Source organism: Phocoena sinus, chromosome 1, assembly GCF_008692025.1.
Source record: "Phocoena sinus isolate mPhoSin1 chromosome 1, mPhoSin1.pri, whole genome shotgun sequence".
Classification (NCBI taxonomy): domain Eukaryota; kingdom Metazoa; phylum Chordata; class Mammalia; order Artiodactyla; family Phocoenidae; genus Phocoena; species Phocoena sinus.
The window spans coordinates 100,475,564-100,497,855 of record NC_045763.1 but is presented as its reverse complement, the minus strand read 5'-3'; the positions used below and the strand labels follow the sequence as shown (position 1 = coordinate 100,497,855).

The following is a 22,292-nucleotide window of genomic DNA, read 5'->3' as shown; positions in this document are numbered from 1 at the left end:
AGATGGATCAGCTATCTTGAGAACATGATAATGAAAACCATACATAAGGATGGCACAACAGAGAGCTAGAAGCAACTTGCATCTCTGATGATATGGAACTGCCGTAACATCCCAAAATATTACCTCTGGACTTCTTATGTGACAAAAATAGTCTCTATTTAGTTAACCCACTGTAGTTGATTTTCTATTATATGCAGTGATGCCATCTACTTTAATAACTCAAACATCTTTCCATATTTTCCTTTTATGTCTAGGTAATGTGTTGTTGTTGTGGCTAAGAATGTGAACTCCTTTTGACGATATTTTTAAGCTGGCTACCACATGTATATGGGAATGTTCTTATATCATATATCTGGACACAGACCTTATTATTTCAATAATTCTGCTGTATTAGTGAAGTATACAGTATCAACTGTAAGCAATATTTATCATTTATTTTTCAGTTTTTTTGTCTTTTATACTTATAATTAATCTAGTTCCATTGAGAAAATAAAGATAAGCACAAATATAAACTAAAACAAACAAAAAACAACAAACAAAACATATTACAGTAATCCTGTAATCCCAACATAGGGAGTTAACATTTTGGTGTATATTTTCCCACATTTCCATTTCTATGCACATCTATATACTACTTTATTTCTGAGTCTAAAGATGCATACATTCCCCTCATGATTTTACATCTCATAAAATGGGATACATCTTAAACTTGACAGCATCTTAGGACTGTGTCATAGTTTAACTGACAGTGTTTTCTCTTTCTTAGTGGCGTATAAAGTAAGATGTAACTTTCACAGAATTTAAGATGCAGATTCTAATATAGTATAACTGTTCCTTTAAATATCTATTTAAAAAATAAACTAGCATAATGCTACATATTGCTTTATGTTTTAGCTTACTATATCATGAACATATTCCCAGTTCAATATTTCTATCAGTTTTCAATGGTTACATAGGATTTTGGCCTACAGATATTTTATTTATTTATTTATTTTATTAAAAAAATTTTTTTTAACATCTTTATTGGAGTATAATTGCTTTATAGATATTTAATTTAATGTTGGACATTTAGATTGTTCCCAATTTTTCATTATCATAAACCTTGCTTCAAATAATCTTTTTACACATTTATATACTTATTTCCCTAGGATAAATTCTATGGACTTGTGGGTTCAAAGGGGATTCAGACTTTTAAAAGGCATTTACTATTTGGTGCCATATTGCCTTTGAAGTGTACATTAATGAATTTGTAAAGCCCTTTCATATAATGTTAATAACTGTGGTAAAAATGGGAATATGTATTTGCTTTGTTCCTGTATTGGAACAGGAATTCTTGTTTTCCCGTTAAATATAATGTCTCCTGTTATTCTTACCGAGGAGAATTAGAGACAGCTGGAAAACTTGTGTAAAACTCAATTCCTTTTACTTTTAATGTTCTTGTTAGGGACAGCTCTCTCTTCAAAGAAACTCCTAGTATTTTCAGAGGAAGGAAGAATTTCCTAATATGTAGAATACCTACAAAAGCTAAGAATACTAAGACATGAATTTATTCAGCATCTTATCTTCAGACATCTGTTTTATAGTATTTCTACTACTTTCCAGGCACAGTCTATCTAATAGAAACAACTATTACCTGATCTTCATATCCTTCTATCTTCACAGGTGTGAACTGATCCATGTTATACTGGGCAAATGCACTGTTTTTTTTTTTTAAAGGGAGAAGAAGGAGAGAAAAGAATTATATATAAATAAATATAAAAGATAGTTCAGGGAATTCCCTGGCGTCCAGTGGTTAGGACTGCACACTTCCACTGCAGGGGGCACGGGTTCCATCCCTGGTTGGGGAACTACTATCCTATATGCCATGTGGCACAGCCAAAAGGAAGAAAAAAAGGTAGTTCACAGAACAGTGAAAGAGAATGTATAATTGGGGTATCGTTCATTATGGCAATTATAGTGATGCTGTGCAAATTTTAGGTTTGTAGGACCTGGTCCCAAAATGAGTTCTGAAAAAGCAGTATGGACAGGGCAGAAGACTTTCCCAGGCAGCAATTCTTAAAACATTTTCTACAGTTAAAATCTAAACAAATTATGTATCACACCAAAATCTAAACAAATTATGTATCACACCAAATGCCTTAATAATAATTATTTGTTGCTCTGCATCAAAATCCTTGTTCCATCTCCCCACCCCACACTTGCCCAGTCATTATCCAATTCTCATTTCCTCTTTACAGAGGAACTCTGGGCCAGTTGGATAGACAGTAACTGAAAGACTACTTTGTATTGAAGAATAAAGAACAGTAGTGATAAAGTCAGAGAACAGGGGCCCTAGAAAGCTAGATAGTATTTAGATTTGAAGAAGACAAGAAAACCAACCAACCAACCAACCACCAATCTAATGTTTTTGAGGACAAGGACAAAATGAAAATGATATTCTAGAAACATTAGTTAGCCTGACAGTGATAAGGAGCCAATGATTGGGTAGAATAATAATGCAATTATTCTATGGTTAACTCTGAATATCTGCTATTTTTTTGCAATTTGAGAAACATTATCACTCCTCAATCGCAGCCTAATCTTTCTATAACTGGCAGTTACAAAAAAATTCAGCCGGAACTAAAAGAACTAAACCTGCTTTAACAGGGAAAATCTAGGCAAAAATAAAAATAAGACCATATAAAATAAACTTTAAGGAAGTAAACAACATTTTGGGGGAACATGTTTTCTCCAAGGGGAAAATAAAAACACTAAAATCGTTAAAAACCAACTGCTTTATTTTGAGGTATTTTAAACTTAGTTTTCAGGTACTAGTTTACTATCAACATAGTTTACCCAATATTAGAATAACAAGTAAGTGGACTTAGAAAGATACTTACTGTGCTGCCCCTTCCCTGAGGAGATTGTCATTATTAAGTAGTAGTCGGACATCTGAGGAGGAAAACAACGTTAAAGATGTTAAAATTCAAATGTTCAGTAGAAGACAAACTTGGAGAAATTTTAGCGGATTTCTAGATTGGATTTTTAGAAAACCGGGCTTTGCAAGATTAGTCTTTGGATGTACTGCATATGTAGAAATTCTAAAAATGTACACAAACAGATGCTAATGTTCACAGATTTACACAGAATTATTTGTGGTATAATAATCTAACAATAAATTCTCAAGGAATTTCATAGCAAATGAAAAACATGGTTTACAGAAGGTTACAGTTAGGACTATTTATTTGTATCTAAAGAATCCTTTTAAAATAGATTAAGAATTGTAGGCTTTTCTGTAACATCAGACCAAGAAAGGCACAATTCAGTCAGTGGCAGTGAAATTACTGAAAATATTTTTCTTTAGAGAATCTAATGTGGGGCCTACAATCTTTTTAAAAAGCTGTATGTCAAGAGTCTAGTCACTTTTCTTTTGGAAAAGGTGTGTCCTTGTTACTAAGAAACTACCAAGCATTAACTCCAAGAGAGAAGGCTGATTATAAGCCAAAGGCAACTGACTCTTAGAGCTTCTGAAAGAAGGGGCTGGCAGAGGCCAATGTGTAGCATGCCATTAAAAGCCAGCCGTCATGTCATAAGTAGCTTGCCAACTCAATCTAATGCTTTGGTATCAATTATTCTCATGATAATCCTATAAAGTACATTCAGTTGTCAGAAATACAACAATGTACTTCTAACTACAAAGACCACTAATTTTTGTTAAGTCAAGGATTTATCTGAGCTAATCAGCTGGATAAAGTTCAAGTCGTAGGAGTATTTCTAAAAGCTCTTTGTTGAAAATTTACATTTGGTCAATATGGAAGAGAGACTAGGCGAAGAAAGGCTGCATTTATTTTTCTTGGTGTTACTACTCAAATATCCAAAAAACAAGTCTATAAAGAAGAGTGTCTTGATTTACTTCTATTGTAGTATTCCACTCCTTGTAAATAACATTTATATGTTCTCCTAGTTACTTTTGTTCTGCATCATTGATTTTACCAGTGGAAATTGTTCTACAATTTGTGGGACTCTGAGCCAAGTGCAAATGAACATTACACAGTTCCTCTAACTAAGCAGGTAACCTTCTTTTTTTTTAAATTATTTTAAAAATTTTTATCGGAGGATGGTTCCTTTACAATGTTGTGTTAGCCTCCACTGCACAACAAAATGAGTCAGCCATACACATACAGATATCCTCTCCCTTTTGGACTTCCCTCCCATTTAGGTTACCACAGTACATTAGGTAGAGTTCCCTGTGCTACACAGTATGTTCCCATCAGCTGTCTATTTTATACGTAGTAACTATAATGTATATGTGTAAATCCCAGTCTCCCAATTCCTCCCTCCCCACCCCTTTCCCCCTTGGTATCCATACATTTCTTCTCTACGTCTATGCCTCTATTTCTGCTTTGCAAATAAGATCATCTATACCATTTCTCTAGATTCCACATATATGCATTAATATACAATATTTGGTTTTCTCTTCCTGACTTACTTCACTATGTATGACAGTCTCTAGATCCATCCACATCTCTACAAATGACCCAATTTCGCTCCTTTTTATGGCGAAGTAATATTCCATTGTATGTATGTACCACACCTTCTTTATCCATTCGTCTGTCGATGGGCATTTAGGTTGCTTCCATGACCTGGCTATTGTAAACAGGGCTGCAATGAACAATGGGGTGCATGTGTCTTTTTGAATTATGGTTTTCTCTGGGTATATGCCCAGTAGTGGGATTGCTGGGTCATATGGTAATTCTATTTTTAGTTTTTTAAGGAACCTCCATACTGTTCTCCATAGTAGTGGCTGTATCAATTTACATTCCCACTAACAGTGCGAGCAGGTTCCTTTTCTCCACACCCTCTCCAGCATTTGTTGTTTGTAGATTTTCTGATGATGCCCGTTCTTACCGGTGTGAGGTGATATCTCATTGTAGTTTTTTTTGGCGGTACGCAGGCCTCTCGCTGTTGTGGCCTCTCCCATTGTGCAGCACAAGCTCCGGATGCGCAGGCTCAGCGGCCATGGCTCATGGGCCCAGCCGCTCCAGGGCATGTGAGATCTTCCCAGACCGGGGCATGAACCCGTGTCCCCTGCATTGGTAGGCGGACTCTCAACCACTGCGCCACCAGGGAAGCCTCATTGTAGTTTTGATTTGCATTTCTCTAATAATTAGTGATGCTGAGCAGCTTTTCATGTGCTCTTTGGCCATCTGTATGTCTTCTTTGGAGAAATGTCTATTTAGGTCTTCTGCCCATTTTTTGATTGGGCTGTTTGTTTTTTTTAATATTGAGCTGCATGAGCTGTTTATATATTTTGGAGATTAATCCTTTGTCCGTTGATTTGCTTGCAAATATTTTCTCCCATTCTGAGTGATGTCTTTTTATCTTGTTTGTAGTTTCCTTTGCTTTGCAAAAGCTTTTAAGTTTCATTAGGTCCCATTTGTTTACTTTTGTTTTTATTTCCATTACTCTAGGAGGTGGATCAAAAGAGATCTTGCTGTGATTTGTGTCAAAAAGTGTTCTTCCTAGGTTTCCTCTAAGAGTTTTACAGTGTCCAGTCTTACATTTAGGTCTCTAATCCATTTGGAGTTTATTTTTGTATATGGTGTTAGGGAGTGTTCTAATTTCATTCTTTTACATGTAGCTGTCCAGTTTTCCCAGCACCACTTACTGAAGAGACTGTCTTTTCTCCATTGTATATCCTTGCCTCCTCTGTCATAGATTAGTTGACCACAGGTGCATGGGTTTATCTCTGGGCTTTCTATTCTGTTTCACTGATCTATATTTCTGTTTTTGTGCCAGTACCATGTTGTCTTGATTACTGTAGCTTTGCAGTATAGTCTGAAGTCAGGGAGTCTGATTCTTCTAGCTCCATTTTTTTCCCTCAAGACTGCCTTGGCTATTCAGGGTCTTTTGTGTCTCCATACAAATTTTAAGATTTTTTTGTTCTAGTTCTGTAAAAAAATGCCACTGGTAATTTGATAGGGATTGCATTGAATCTGTAGATTGTATTGGGTAGTATAGTCATTTTCACAATACGGATTCTTCCAATCCAAGAACATGGTATATCTCTCCATATGTTTGTGTCATCTTTGATTTCTTTCATCAGTGTCTTATAGTTTTCTGAATATAGGTATTTTATCTCTTTAGGTAGGTTTATGCCTAGGTATTTTATTCTTTTTGTTGCAATGGTGAATGGGACTGTTTCCTTAATTTCTCTTTCTGATATTTTGTTGTTAGTGTATAGGAATGCAAGAGATTTCTGTGCATTCATTTTGTATCCTGCAACTTTACCAAATTCATTGATTGGCTCTAGTAGTTTTCTGGTGGCATCTTTAGGATTCTCTATGTATAGTATCATGTCATCTGCAAACAGTGACAGTTTTACTTCTTCTTTTCCGATTTGTATTCCTTTTATTTCTTTTTCTTCTCTGATTGCCATGGCTAGGACTTCCAAAACTATGTTGAATAATAGTGGTGAGAGTGGACATCCTTGTCTTGTTCCTGATAGAGGAAATGCTTTCAGTTTTTCACCATTGAGAATGATGTTTGCTGTGGGTTTGTTGTATACGGACTTTATTATGTTGAGGTAGGTTCCCTCTATGCCCACTTTCTGGAGAGTTTTTATCATAAATGGGTGTTGAATTTTGTCAAAAGCTTTTTCTGTATCTATTGAAATGATCATATGGTTTTTATTCTTCAATTTGTTAATATGGTGTAACACACTGATTGATTTGTGTATATTGAAGAATCCTTGCATCCCTGGGATAAATCCCACTTGATCATGATGTATGATCTTTTTGATGTGTTGTTGGATTCTGTTTGCCAGTATTTTGTTGAGGATTTTTGCATCTATATTCACCAGTGATATTGGTCTGTAATTTATTTTTGTAGTATCTTTGTCTGTTTTGGCATCAGGGTGATGGTGGCCTCGTAGAATGAGTTTGGGAGTGTTCCTTCCTCTGCAATGTTTTGGAAGTCTGTGAAGGATGGGTGTTCGCTCTTCTGTAAATGTTTGATAGAATTCACCTGTGAAGCCATCTGGTTCTCGGCTTTTGTTTGTTGGAATATTTTAAATTAGTTTCAATTTCATTACTTGTGATTGGTCTGTTCATATTTTCTATTTCTTCCTCTTTCAGTCTCTGGAGGTTATAGCTTTCTAAGAATTTGTCCATTTCTTCAAGGTTGTCCATTTTATTGGCATAGAGTTGCTTGTAGTAGACCCTTAGGATGCTTTGTATTTCTGTGGTGTCTGTTGTAACTTCTTTTTATTTTTATTTTTAAAATTTATTTTATTTATTGATTTTTTGGGCGGGGGCTGCGTTGGGTCTTCCTTGCTGTGCGTGGACTTTCTCTAGTTGCAGTGCACGGGGTCTACTCATTGCGGTAGTTTCTCTTGTTGCGGAGCACAGGCTCTAGGTGCATGGGCTTCAGTAGTTGTGGCTCACGGGATGTAGAGCGCAGGCTCAGTAGTTGTGGCTCACAGGCTTAGTTGCTCCGCGGCATGTGGGATCTTCCTGGACCAGGGCTTGAACCCGTGTCCCCTGCATTGGCAGGCTGATTCTTAGCCACTGTGCCACCAGGGAAACCCCTGTAACTTCTTTTTCATTTCTAATTTTATTGATTTGAGTCCTCTCCCTCTTTTTCTTGATGAGTCTGGCTAATGTTTAATCAATTTTGTTTATCTTCTCAGAGAACCAGCTTTTAGTTTTACTCATCTTTGCTATTGTTTTCTTTGTTTCTATTTCATTTATTTCTGATCTGATCTTTATGATTTCTTTCCTTCTACTAACTTTGGGCTTTGTTTCTTCTTCTTTCTCTCGTTCCTTTAGGTGTAGGGTTAGATTGTTTATTTGAGATTTTTCTTGTTTGTTGAGGTAGGCTTGTATTGCTATCAACTTCCCTCTTAGAACTGCTTTTGCTGTATCCCATAGGTTTTGGATCGTTGTGTTTTCGTTGTAATTTGTCTCTAGTTATTTTTTGATTTCCTCTTTGAGTTCCTCAGTGATCTCTTGGTTATTTAGTAACGTATTGTTTAGCCTCCATGTGTTTGTGTTTTTTACGTTTTTTTCCCTGTAATTGATTTCTCATCTCATATTGTTGTGGTTGGAAAAGATGCTGGATATGATTTCAATTTTCTTAAATTTACCAGGGCTTGATTTGTGACCCAAGATGTGATCAGTCCTGGAGAATGTTCCGTGTGCACTGGAGAAGAGAGTGTAATCTGCTGTTTTTGGATGGAATGTCCTATAAATACCAATTAAATCTATCTGGTCTATTGTATCATTTAAAGCTTCTGTTTCCTTATTAATTTTCTGTCTGGATGATCTGTCCATTGGTGTAAGTGAGGTGTTAAAGTCCCCCACTGTTACCGTGTTACTGTCAATTTCCTCTTTTATAGCTGTTAGCCTTTGCCTTAGGTATTGAGGTGCTCCTATGTTGGGTGTATATATATTTATAATTGTTATATCTTCTTCTTGGATTGATCCCTTGATCATTACGCAGTGTCCTTCCTTGTCTCTTGTAACATTCTTTATTTTAAAGTCTATTTTATCTGATATGAGTATTGCTACTTCAGCTTTCTTTTGATTTCCATTTGCATGGAGTATCTTTTTCCATCCCCTCACTTTCAGTCTGTATGTGTCCCTAGGTCTGAAGTGGGTCTCTTGTAGACAGCATATATATAGGTCTTGTTTTTGTATCCATTCAGTGAGCCTGTGTCTTTTGGCTGGAGCATTTAATCCATTCACATTTAAAGTAATTACCAATATGTATGTTCCTATTACCATTTTCTTTATTGTTATCGGTTTGTTTTTGTAGGTCCTTTTCTTCTCTTGTGTTTCCCACTTAGAGAAGTTGATTTAGCATTTGTTGTAGAGCTGGTTTGGTGGTGCTGAATTCTCTTAGCTTTTGCTTGTCTGTAAAGCTTTTGATTTCTCCGTCAAATGTGAATGAGATCCTTGCTGGGTAGATTAATCTTGGTTGTAGGTTCTTCCCTTTCATCTCTTTAAATATATCATGCCACTCCCTTCTGGATTGTAGAGTCTGTGCTGAGAAATCAGCTATTAACCTTATGGGAGTTCCCTTGTATGCTATTTTTTGTTCTTCCCTTGTTGCTTTCAATAATTTTTCTTTGTCTTTAATTTTTATCAATTTGATTACTATGTGTCTTGGCGTTTTTCTCCTTGGGTTTATCCTGCCTGGAACTCTCTGCACTTCTTGGACTTGGGTGGCTATTTCCTTTCCCATGTTAGGGAAGTTTTCGACTATAATCTCTTCAAATATATTGTCAGGTCCTCTCTCTCTCTCTTCTCCTTCTGGGATCCCTATAATGCAAATGTTGTTGTGTTTAATGCTGTCCCAGAGGTGTCTTAGGTTGTCTTCATTTCTTTTCATTCTTTTTTCTGTTCTGCAGCAGTGAATTCCACCATTCTGTCTTCAGGTCACTTATCCGTTCTTCTGCCTCAGTTATTCTGCTATTGATTCCTTCTAGTGTAGTTTTCATTTCAGTTATTGTATTGTTCGTCTCTGTTTGTTCTTTAATTCTTCTAGGTCTTTGTTAAACATTTCTTGCATCTTCTTGATCTTTGTCCCCATTCTTTTTCCGAGGTCCTGGATCATCTTCACTATCATTATTCTAAATGCTTTTTCTGTAAGGTTGCCTATCTCCACTTCATTTAGTTGTTTTCCTGGGGTTTTATCTTGTTCCCTCATCTGGTACGAAGTCCTCTGCCCTTTCATTTTGTCTGTGTTTCTGTGAATGTGGTTTTCCTTCCACAGGCTGCAGAATTGTAGTCTATACGTTCTATTACATGATATTTTAAGCAGGTAACCTTCTAATGTAAAACTAGAATTTCAAAATAAATGTTTGCTAAAATGAACCAAGATGCACAAAGATTATGATTTTACTTAAGGGGAACTTTAAGATGAATTAATTTATAACTTAAAATGGGATTATGATGATTGATATTAACACAACGTTATAATGCCTCATTTACATTTTTCATTCTGTAAGTTGTGTTAACATAGTAAATAGAATGGAAGATTGTAAATATATAGGAATAGTGGTTCCCAAATTGGCTGTGACTCAGAATCACCTGGAGAACTTGATAAAACAGATTGCCCATTCTACCCCAGATCTAACGAATGAGAATCTTAAGAGGATAACATTGGAATCTGTATATTTAACAAGCTTCCCAGATACAGTCAGTTCAGCCCCAGCGGCTCTAGAAAATGTCCTATGCTATGGCACTTCCTGAGTAAAAGCACTGAAGAGATTTAAGCTATATTTTATAATGATATAAAACAATTAAACATTGTTTCTACATTTATCAGTATTAAATTACTTTAAATCTTTTCTCACATAAGATAGGTACCCTAATGTATGGGTTAAGAGCATGCTTTTGACTCAGACCTGGGTTTGAATCCTTGCTCTGATACTTACCAGCTGGGTGATATGGGCTAAATTATTTTAACCTTTTTGAATTTTGATTTCCTTAGCTATATTCTATAATGTTATAAGGATTAAAAGATAGCAAACTCAATAAGTGCTCGTATGTGATTAAGGAGGGTTTAAAATAACTGAGTACAAATCTTTACTCACCGTTGAACACTTCATTAAATTCCCCTGGGGGTGCGTGAGTGATGAATTTAGCAGCTATGCGTACCTAAAGAGAAATAAAATTTTTAGTAAAAGAATTATGAAGAGTAGCATGTAAGAGAGGAAGGAATTAACAGCTAACAAAATTTTTATCACATCCCTTGAAATATAATTTTCTGTTTAAACCTTACTGTTTAGGAGCCTTCAGATATTCTTTTCACAAAACATCTCAAAGTGTTTATTATCAATATAGATTTGTTCTAATTTGGGGATATACATGCTGCTTTAATTTTGAATTTTTCTTTTTAAAAAGCTAAATAATCAATTTTTGGTCAAAATATACTGCAGTCACAAAAAGAAAGCTATGATCCTATTTCATTTATGAACACCAGCAAAACTAAATAAAATATTAGCTAATTGGTATTATGCCAATTTGTGTTTATGGTGTTTATCCCAATGCAAGAATGATTCAATACTAATAAATCAATGTAACTTACAAATTAAAAGCAAACCTTGTGATCATGCTGGAAAAAAGACAAAATTCAACACCCATCCAAATATCATAAAACAAGAACGAAACTACTAGTTTTTAGTATAATAAACCTCCTTAACTTTATAAAGGGTTATCTACTAAAATTTTACGGCTTATTCAATAATGATGAAACATGAGCAGTGTCACTAATTTTAAAAGCAAGACAAAGATGACTCCTGTCACCTAAACTATTCAGCACTGTACTAAAGGTCCTAAAAATGCCATGGAAAATATTTCTTTTGTTATTTATTATGATTCTCTCCCCTGCCCACTACTGTCAATCTGTTTCTGGACCTCTGATTAGAGACGGATGCTGAAATGTTATTATCTAACCTGCATAACTAATTTTTTCTCCTGTTTTACCTTTTTTGTCATTTTATGCCTTATGTAGGGAGAATTCCTCAGCTCCATTTTTCAACTCACTAACATGCTCTTCAGCTGTGCCCATTTTGTTTTCAGACAATTATTTTAACTGTTCTATTTTTAATTTCGAAGACTTTTATTTCTTGTGTGTGCAATAATCTCTTCAGTCTCCTTGCAGTTATTAACCATACTTATTTTAAGGTCTTGTTTTATTGACTGCTTCTTAAGAATTTAGATATACTGTTTGTTGAGTTTGGTGCCTCTTTCATGATAGTGGTTTCCCACAAATGTTTGTTGCTCCTCTTTGAATTCAATTTAGTTTGCCTGTTCTGTTTACTTGTAGCTTGTCTCCTTGATTGTAGGGAAGGGAAAGAGTAGACTTGCTGCCGAGAATGTGTGAGCAGATTACCTTCTGAGTGAGCCTCCTAAGGCCACAGGCTCCCTGGGGCACTGCCCTGCCTCTCTGCTCCCAGTGCTCATTCTCATTGCTACATTCTGAGGACAAATACTATTCGTCTGCAGCTTAGCCCAAATGGGAATGAAAGGAGGAGCCAAGTGGTCCAGTAAGTTTAGAGAACAATTCCCCAACTAATCCACTCCAAGACTGTTCTGAGTTCTTCCCTTCTTGCTCCTTAAATAGATATCCTCCCATGACACTACTTAAACTATTACTAATTTATTTCTCTTCCCATTCCACTTTTTCATTTTAAAAGTTTTGGCATAAAAGGTAAGGTAAAACCATGTACTCAGTCTGCCATACAAATCAGTCTCTCATCTCTCATCAAGTAAAATATGAAATACAAAGAACATACAAACCTATATTGAAGAAAAAAACAATTTGGAATATCATTTAGCTATATCTATATCTCTACATATGTAATAATGATGTTAGCAATGTTAACATGACTGACCTCAAATGGGTCTCTCAGTATAATTCTAACACACTGTGAGAGAAAGGACACTGAAAATTACCTAATATCTGATGTGATGAGTATAAAGATGATCAACTCACTGATGAGGGGCAAAGAGGAACATGGTATATCTGACAATAAACTGAGCTCTACTTTCCAGATAGGCATCCTCTGTTGACTTCTTCCATTTCCTTCAAACAATTTTAAGTTCTTACTGACCCAGTCAAATTAAGGTTATCATCAAAGTCAAACCATTCTTAAGGGGGAAAAAAAAAGACTTAAGAATCTTTGGAAAATAAAGCTGGGATTGAGAAGAGAATTAGAAAAAGATGGAAATACTTTACAACTTTAGAATTCCTAGGTTTATATGGAAGATCTTACGTGACTTTGCTCTGATTCTAAAAAGAGTAAAAGAAAAGCTGCTCCATAGCCAAACTTATCTTTTCAGTCAAGAAAGGCCTACTGATTCATGGAACAAGGCAGAATGGAAACCCTGGATTCTAATTACTGGCTCTGTTGGTCCATTAACTAACTAGATTTGTGATTCTGGAAACATTGCTAACCTTTTTTGGTTCTGAGTTTCCTCATAATAATCCTACTCCTAAAAGAGATTAGGAGATCTGCAAAATTTCTTTGAGCTATAAAATTCTGTATGACTTCTTAAGACTTAGAAGACAAAACTTTTATGTGGACCATCAGGAAGCAAGTATGAGGAATCTATATCACAAACACCTTAGGATATTCTTATGCACATACAGTTTGAGAACCCTAATGTGACAGGTAACTGTCACTAATATATTATTTTTCTGGGATGAAAACTGGTGGAGATTAAGAGGAAATATTCCATAAAGCTCTTAAATTAACTGAGTAACAAAAATAAAAAGAGGGGTTCTAATTAGGAAGTAAGAAATGCTGCTCAACTCATGAGAATTATATTACACAGGACTAATAGTTCCAATATGGATTTCCAACTGTGTATATCTGCTCTGGCATGTACACTTAATCATATTACTGTACTTGTCAACTGTTGGTGTCAATCACTTATTTAAGAAATTAGCAAGCCTATTTTGAATAGCAAACCTATTTTTTTAGTCTATTTGTGGCAAGTCTGTTGAGCAGCTATGGTCTATCCCACTTTCTGTCAAGGTGCATGTCCCATAATCCTTACATAATTATGAAACTCCCCTCGGTCAAGCAAAATTAAGTGTGTGTAATTCAAAAATATATTCATATACTACCCCAAAAGCAATTTCCCTTAAAAGAAAAAAGCCACAGCCATATTCTACATACTACTTATTAACGTTTGGATGCATAAAAGTTACCAAATTGAAAGTTCAAGTTACTAATATTTATGAAAATATCCACAAATTTTCAAAAGTTATAAAATCTGATGGAATTTCCATAATTGAAAAACAGTCATTTGGATAATGGATGAAATGACTCTGCATGTAAAAAAGTAGCAGTTTGGGCTTCCCTGGTGGCGCAGTGGTTGAGAGTTCGCCTGCTGATGCAGGGGACACGGGTTCATGCCCCAGTCTGGGAAGATCCCACATGCTGCGGGGTGGCTGGGTCCGTGAGCCATGGCCGCTGAGCCTGTGCGTCCGGAGCCTGTGCTCCGCAATGGGAGAGGCCACAACAGTGAGAGGCCCGCATACCGCAAAAAAAAAAAAAGTAGCAGTTCACCCATTCAGCAAACATTTACTGAGCAGCTAGGAAGAGAAGAGTCAGTAAATAAAGATTAAATACTGAATAAGACATTGTCACTATTCGCAAAGGATCTGTCACCTAGATAGTAATATAGAAAACATTAAAAGGCACAATGAGGCACAAAGGAAGGTGCAATCAACTCTACATACGTATATAAGGAGGGGTTGGGGTGACCTTCAAAGGCAGTGATGTTTGAGCTGGATTGGAGGATGAGTAGATACCAAGGACACCATTCCCCGTGGAGAGAACAATATGTACAAACTAAGACAACACAGCATAACAAACTGAATGGAGATATTTAAAAGATCTGCATAATGTAAAACAATGCTACTTTTTCTACTGATTCTTTCTGCATTTTCAAAAAAAAGGTTTTTAAAAAAAAAAACAAAACACTAACCATTTATGTTAATATGCAATAAATTTATCATTATATTAAAATGAATTGTTTTAAAAATCTGTAAGTTTTAATATCTAATATAATACATACAAGCCACATAAATAAAAACTCAATTTCTTGGAATTCCCTGGCAGTCCAGTGGTTAGGACTCCGTGCTTCCACTGCAGGGGGCACGGGTTCAATCCCTGGTCAGGGAACTAAGATCTCACATGCCACATGGTGCAGCCAAAAAAAAGAAAACAAAAAAGCTAACCAACCAACCAACAAAAACCAAAACTCAATTTCTATGAAAAAACTAAGTAGAAAAGATAAATGCACCTCTATATTCATTGAAGCATTATTTACAATAGCCAAGATATGGAAGTAACCTAGATGAATGGATAATGATGTGATGTGGTGTGTGTGTGTGTACACATATATATGCAATGGAATATTAGCCATAAAAAAGAATGAAAACTTGCCATTTGCAACAACATGAATGAACCTAGAGGGTATTATGCTAAGTGAAATAAGTCAGACAAAGAAAGACAAATACTATATAATTTCACTCATATGTGGAACCTAAAAAACAAATCAGAAAGAGTAACAGATACAGAGAATAAACAGGTGGTTGTCAGAAGGGAGGGGGTGGGGAGAGGAAAGAAATAGGTGAGGGAGATTAAGAGGTACAATTTCCAGTTGCAAAATAAATGAGTGACTGGTACGAAATGTACAGTGTGGGGAATATAATCAATAACTATTAAGGGTTATAGTTCATGCACAATCTTTATATGGTGACATACCATAACTAGATTTATTGTGGTAATCATTTTGAAATGTACAGAAATATCAAACCACTACACTGTATAACACGAACTAACATAGTGTTATAGGTTAATTATACTTCAAAAACAAACTCATAGAAAAAGAATTCAGATTTGTGGTTACCAGAGACAGGGGTGGGAAAAGAGGGTCAAAAGGTACAAACTTCCAGTTATAAGATAAATAAGTACTAGGGATGTAATGTACAAAATGATAAATATAGTTAACACTGCTGTATTTTATATATGAAAGCTGTTGAGAGTAGGTCCTAAGAGTTCTCACCGTAAGCAAACTTTTTTAAACTATTTATTTACTTTTGTATCTATGAGATGATGGATGTTCACTAAACTTACCATGATAATCATTTCATGATGTATGTAAGTCAAATCATATGCTGTACACCTTAAACTTATAGTGCTGTATGTCAATTACATGTCAATAAAACTGGGGGAAAAAACAACCAGATTTCTAAGAGTGTAAATGGGTCCTGAAAGTGAAAGAGTTTGAGAAGTGTTCTATCTGTTAACATGGGATGATATTTATCATGCTGTTGAGTGAAAAGGGCTGCAAAATGATGTATTCCTGTTTTTTTTTAAGTATATATATTTACATATATGTATAGCTACTAACTTAACTGGGACTACCTCTGATAGTAGTATTACAAAAGATACTTTTCATCTATTTTTTGGCTTATCTCTATCTTCAAAAAGTTGTACAAGGAATATAAATTATTTGTATGAAAAAATTAAAAAAATTTTTTTAAAAAGCAGAAAAGGGGCATGCCAACATTCCCCATACAATAAATAATTTTTAGAAAATTATCTGAGAATATCAAGAACCAGAGATATGTCCAATTATAGAAACCAAAACATCTAGATTTTAAATGAAAGTGGGGAGATTTGAAGATATATACACTTGGCAAGGATAAAGTTCTAAATGAGCAGTTAAAAGAAATGTAGTTATCATTAGATGCCAACATGGGGTCCTAAAACACTGTCATGGTTGGACTTCCCTGGTGGCACAGTGGTTAAGAATCTGCCTGCCAATGCAGGGGACACAGGTTCAATCCCTGGTCCAGGAAGATCCCACATGCTGTGGAGCAACTAAGCCCCTGCACCACGACTACCAAGCCCACATGCCCCAACTACTGAATCCCGTGCGCCTAAAGCCCGTGCTCTGCAACAAGAGAAGCCGCTGCAGGGAGAAGCCCGCGCATGGCGACAAAGATCCAACACAGCCAGAAATAAAAACAAACCAAAAAAACACTGTCATGGTCAACAGTCCCCATGTTACCTTCTGAGAGTTAGTAAAAAAGATTGATTACAGTCGACCCTCTGTATTTATGGGTTCTGCATCCAAGGATCGAAGATATTCAGAGGAAAAAAAAATTCCATAAAATTCCAAAAGTCAAAACTTGAATCTGCCATACACTAGCAACTATTTACATAGCATTTACATTGTATTAGGCATTACAAGTAATCTAGAGATGATTTAAAATGTATGGCAGGGGCTTCCCTGGTGGCGCAGTGGTTGAGAGTCCGCCTGACGATGCAGGGGACGCGGGTTCGTGCCCCGGTCCGGGAAGATCCCACATGTCACGGAGCGGCTGGGCCCGTGAGCCATGGCCGCTGAGCCTGCGTGTCCGGAGCCTGTGCTCCGCAATGGGAGAGGCCACAACAGTGAGAGGCCCGCGTACCACAAAAAAAAAAAAAAGAAAAAGAAAAAAAAATATATGGCAGGATGTGCGTAAGTTATATGGAAATACTGTACCATTTTATGTAAGGGACTTGAGCATCCTCAGATTTTGACATCTTCGGGGGTCTCTGAACCAATCCCCCTCCATGGGATGACCATACTTAGTATTAGATAAACATCTGACAGTCTTTGAAGACAGGCTTTGAAGTGTTAAGTTGATTTGTCACTATAATAATACCATAAAAATATATTGAAGGAATACCTGTAATAGAAATTGTAATGATATATTTATATAATCACTTTAAAATCTAAAGTGTGCTCCATGGTCTTTTACAATTTGGTTCACCGTCTCATTCTCCTACTGTTTAGCTCCTAGACCTATAGCTACACTCCCACCTCAGGGCTACTGCAATTTTTATTCCTTTTGCCAGAAATGCTCTTCTATCAGAGAGTTCATTTCCCTCTTCATTTAAGTTTCTGTTCAAATATCACCTACTAAAGTACCCTTCTCTGACTTCCATAAATTAGCTACTATACCCTCCACACCCTTCATAATTCTTGCCCCTTACCTGCTTTAAATTTCTTCAAGGAACTTGCCACCACTGAACATATACTTATTTTTACTGCTCAAGACCTCCAAAAGAATTCCAAGAGCACAGAGCAGGGGTCTGCAAACTGCTAAAGTAAAGGGCCAGACAGTAAATATTTTACAGCTGTGTGGGCCACATGATCTCTGTCCCAACTGTAAGCTAATGAGCATAATTGTGTTCCAGTAAGACTTTGTTTTTTAACTGAGGTACAATTGACAAATAAAGTTATAAGATACTTAAAGTGTATGATGTGATGATTTTGATATACATACACTTATACAGTGTGAAAGGATTACCCTCATTGAGTTAATTAACACATTAGACACTGCAATTTGTATTTCATGTAATTTTCACATCATGAAATATTCTTCTTTTGATCTTTTTTCTAACCATTCAAAATATATTAGCTGTTAGGACATATAAAAACAGGCAGTGGACCAGATCTGCCAACTCCTAGCATATAGCATAAGAACTTGTTATGTTTGTTCATTGCTGTATACCTAGGACTGAGACCTGGCACAAGCTAGGAATGTAAATGAATGAATACTATTTTATTGTTTACAAAACTCTTTCATAACCTCTCTTTTGATCTTAAAACAGCTTGTTAAAAATAGGCAGGGAAGAGACTATTATCCCTACTGTAAATGAAGGAACAGGATCAGAAGTGCCTTGTCCAAGGTCACATACGTACAAAGGGGTGGCACTGAACTAGACAATCATCTGTACTATGCAGTACTAATAGGTATTAAAATTCAGGAGGATTATCTATAGTGTGGTCTGATGGATTTGGCCTAGCCCTTTTACAATTTTGTTTTTAAACCAGGAATTGAGACAAAGCTTTCCTTGTGAAAGCTGCAGTGGTCACAAAGTTGGGAGGGGTAAATCAAATGATAAATAATAACTTTAAAAGTCAAAATTTTATCATCCAGCTTCAAAACTGGGTCAAAACTAACAAGATGAAATTTAACAGAGGTAAACAAAATCACTGGCACAAGCAAAAGGGGAAAGAGAAATGGCTAAGCAGCTAGTGACTGCAAAAATATTTTTGCTGCAATACAAATGAGGGATGACACAGTAACAGTAATTTAGTCAATCATTCTCAAGATTGGGATGGGGAAAGAAAGGTGACAGCAGGAATATCCCATGGAGGGGAGGCATGTAGCCCCCCTCCTAATTGAGAATCACTGATATGGATGTTTTAGTTGAACAAAAACTTCACTCTGCTTAAAAAAAAAAAAGTCCCTATTGCATAAAGTAACAGGTTCATTGTACATAGCATTCATATGATAGTGTCTGCGGTAAAGGGTATAACTCCATATATATTTTAAAGGGGGAGTAACTCAAGCCTCATACACAATTCTACCCCTTCATATATTTAAATATTCCAAAAATGTTAATTTCATGGAATGCACTGTATTATGTTTCTAACCTAAATAGGGGCAATTTAAAGTCTATAAGTATCAATGAAAGATAAGTTTTCTTAGATTTCAGTTTCTTCCCATTCTTCTTATCCTCTTACCTCTTCAAAAAGGAAAATAAAGTAAAATACTCAATCCTTATAATATTCAAATTTTCATTTTTATATTACTAATATCTGTACTGAAATTTAGAAATGAAACTGAGAAAGTAATATATCCCATTGTTCCCTAGAAAGTGCTTAATTTTCTAATTTTGTTAATTTTAGTAAGAAATTTTAGAAAATGTAGTCGAAAAATAAATTTACAAAATTTTTATAAAACTCAAATCTTTTTTTTTTTTTGTCATGCAGCTGCACCACGCAGCTTGTGGGATCTTAGTTCCCTGACCAGGGATTGAACCCAGGCCCTAGGCAATGAAAGCACCGAATCCTAACCGCTGGACCTCCGGGGAATTCCCTTAAATAATCTTTTAATAACAGACCCCACACATTTCAACATTACATCTATTCATAACTACCTTTTAAAATAGTTTCCTTAACAAAAGAATTTGAAGTTGAATATTTAACAACTGCAGCTCTTTGTGAATGCTCGGTAGATAATTCCAGACAGCCAAGGAAGAAATCTTTCACTAGATAATATCCATATTCCAATTATCAGCAAGGCCCAGGTCAGTTTATACTGCCGAAATTTTGTATACTTCATGAGCCAAATCTCTGCCAGCAAGGTATCTATGAAAATCTTTATCTCCCTCATTAGTGTATTAAAGACTTCACTTCTGGGCCTTTACTCACACTGTCCTTGAGTTTGTGCCTCTCTCATCTTTGCCTGTCTAAATCACTCCTATTTTCCAAGGTTGGGGAATCTGTTTCTTTCAAAGATATATTCCCCATTACTTAAAGTCTCAAGAATCCTCTGTTACTTCTACCATACTTTGAACATTTATCATAGCACCTAAAATATAACTGCTGTTGACAATTAGTTCAATAGGTACCATCCTGTTCCCAAAGACTTAAGTTTTCTTTGGGCAAACTGCCTTGCTTTCTTTTTCTATCCTATACAGGGTCTAGCAAAGTAAACGGCACATAGGCAATTAGTAAATGTTTACAAAATCCCTTTTGAATAAAATGACACTAAGGAAGTGCACTTAGCTTTTAAGATTATTATGAGGTACTATGGCAAAATGGAAAGATAAAGACTCTGGAGTTGGACAGACCTGGATTTGAATTTCAGTCTCTTAATCTCTTTGAATCACAGCCTCTCCTTAAAGTGGGATAGTATCTCTTCTTAGAATTGCTGTGAAGGTTAAATAAGATAATATATGTCAAGTCTTTGGCAAAATATTTAAAATATAATACGGAGGCTCAGTAAATGTCAATTATTAAGCAGTCACAGCAAGATAATTGCTGCTTTAAATTATTAAACTGAACAAAGCCTTCAAATTATTGAGAAAATAATTCCTCTCTTCCAGAAGTTCTTTGGGTCCTAGTCACCTAATATTCTCCATCATTACAATCTTCATCAACTATAAATATCAACAACTTTTTTTTGACCAAAAAAAGTTTTTCAAAGTGACTCTACTCTGCTTCCCTTTATTTTTTTTATTTTTTAAATATTTATTTATTTTGGCTGTGCCAGGTCTCAGCTGTGGCATGCGGGATCTTTAGTTGCCATGCAGACTTCTTAGTTGCAGCATGCACGCAGGATCTAGCTCCTGACCGGGGATCGAACCTGTGCTCCCTGCATTGGGAGTGCAGAATCTTACCCACTGGACCACCAGGGAAGTCCCTCTGCTTCCCTTTAAATTGATAATACATCTTTTCAAAGTTTACTCATGTTTTCAACTAGGCTATACTTCAAAAAAATAGTTGTAAATTGTGCTTTCATACATATTTATTTTACTTATTTTTATTCTACATCATTCCAGAAGTATTCAAGGATAAGCAGTTGCATTCCTCCTCCAGAAAGAGATAATACCTTATTCTTATCCTGGTAAGAAAGTTATATTTGCATGGAATTCAATGTTATTTTTTAAGACAGTTTTTCCTATTTGAAGATATTTAGGATGTTACTGCTGTTGTTATTATTATGTATTTTAAGACTATTTTTTCTAAGAGCAGTTTTAGGTTCACAACAACATTGAGAGGAACATACAGAAATTTCCCATATACTCTGTCCCACCACGTGCACAGTCTCCATTATTAAAATCCGCACCAGAGCGGTACATTTGTTACAAATGATGAACTTTCACTGACACATCTTTATCACCCAAAGCCCGTAACTTACATTAGGGTTCACTCTTTGTGGTGCACACTTTATAGATTTGGACAAACGTATGACATGTATCCACCATTACAGTACCATACAGAGTATTTTCACTGCCCTAAAAAACCTCTGTGCTTTGCCCATTCATCTCTCTCTCACCCTAGGATGCTATTTGTTTGTTTGTTTGTTTTAAAACACATCTTGCCTCAATGTAGTTCATTTTTTTGGTCTGCTTCTAAGGCTTTCAGAGTATCAACAATAAACTGCCTGGGGCAATAATTTAATAGATGGTTCCAAGCTGCTGACATGCATGTATTTCAGTAGCAAACTAGCTCTAGAATTCCAGTTTCAGTGCCTTTATCAAACAAAATCCCTGCTGGCAGAGAGTTCCCAGAGGCTAGTGAGAATTTAATTTGGGGCTATAATTTCAGAAAAAAATACATTTTCAGTGATCTCCAAGGCCATATGGAATAAAAGGTTTTACTTAATAAACTTACTGTTAGCTATGTTTTTTTAAATTCTAAATAAGCTAAATATTATTTTCCCAGTTTAGGCCTGGAGATATTATAAAGATTCAGAATGCAATTAGGGGACTTCCCTGGCAGTCCAGCGATTAAGACTCTGCACTCTCACTGCCAAGGGCCAGGGTTCAATCCCTGGTCAGGGAAACTAAGATCTTGCAAGCCGTGTGGCGTGGCCAAAAAAATAAATAAAATTTTAGATGTATATATTGATAGTTTATTTTGATTTATCATTATCAGTAAGGCCTAAGGTTTAAAAAGCATAGATATGTCTAAATTAGAATCAACATTATAAAAAAGATGGCGACACTTCCAAGTAATTTGTTTTATGTATACTCTTTTAAAAGCCATTTCAAGTATTTCTTAGAAACTGTTCTATTAGTAACCACTTGTAAGTTTTGTCAGATATAGACAAACAGGTAGTGAAGGCAGGCAAGTTTAAGTAGAGCAATTTCATTTTTAAAAAGTCTACCAATGCTAAGGAAAACAGCTTGAAGATTTATTAAAGTAATAATATAA

At 35.7% G+C, this 22,292-nt stretch overlaps 1 protein-coding gene across 1 annotated transcript in view; it reads right to left on the bottom strand.

Annotated features, from left to right (window-relative positions):
* Positions 1 to 22,292, bottom strand: part of CAPZA1 (capping actin protein of muscle Z-line subunit alpha 1) — a 48,475-nt gene that overhangs the window by 14,146 nt on the left and 12,037 nt on the right. The window contains exons 2-4 of the mRNA XM_032634968.1: positions 10,580 to 10,643; positions 2,880 to 2,931; positions 1,634 to 1,697 (exon numbers count right to left, since the gene is read on the bottom strand). Coding sequence (XP_032490859.1) covers positions 1,634 to 1,697; positions 2,880 to 2,931; positions 10,580 to 10,643 — 180 coding nt within the window. The remainder of the gene's footprint in view (positions 1 to 1,633; positions 1,698 to 2,879; positions 2,932 to 10,579; positions 10,644 to 22,292) is intronic.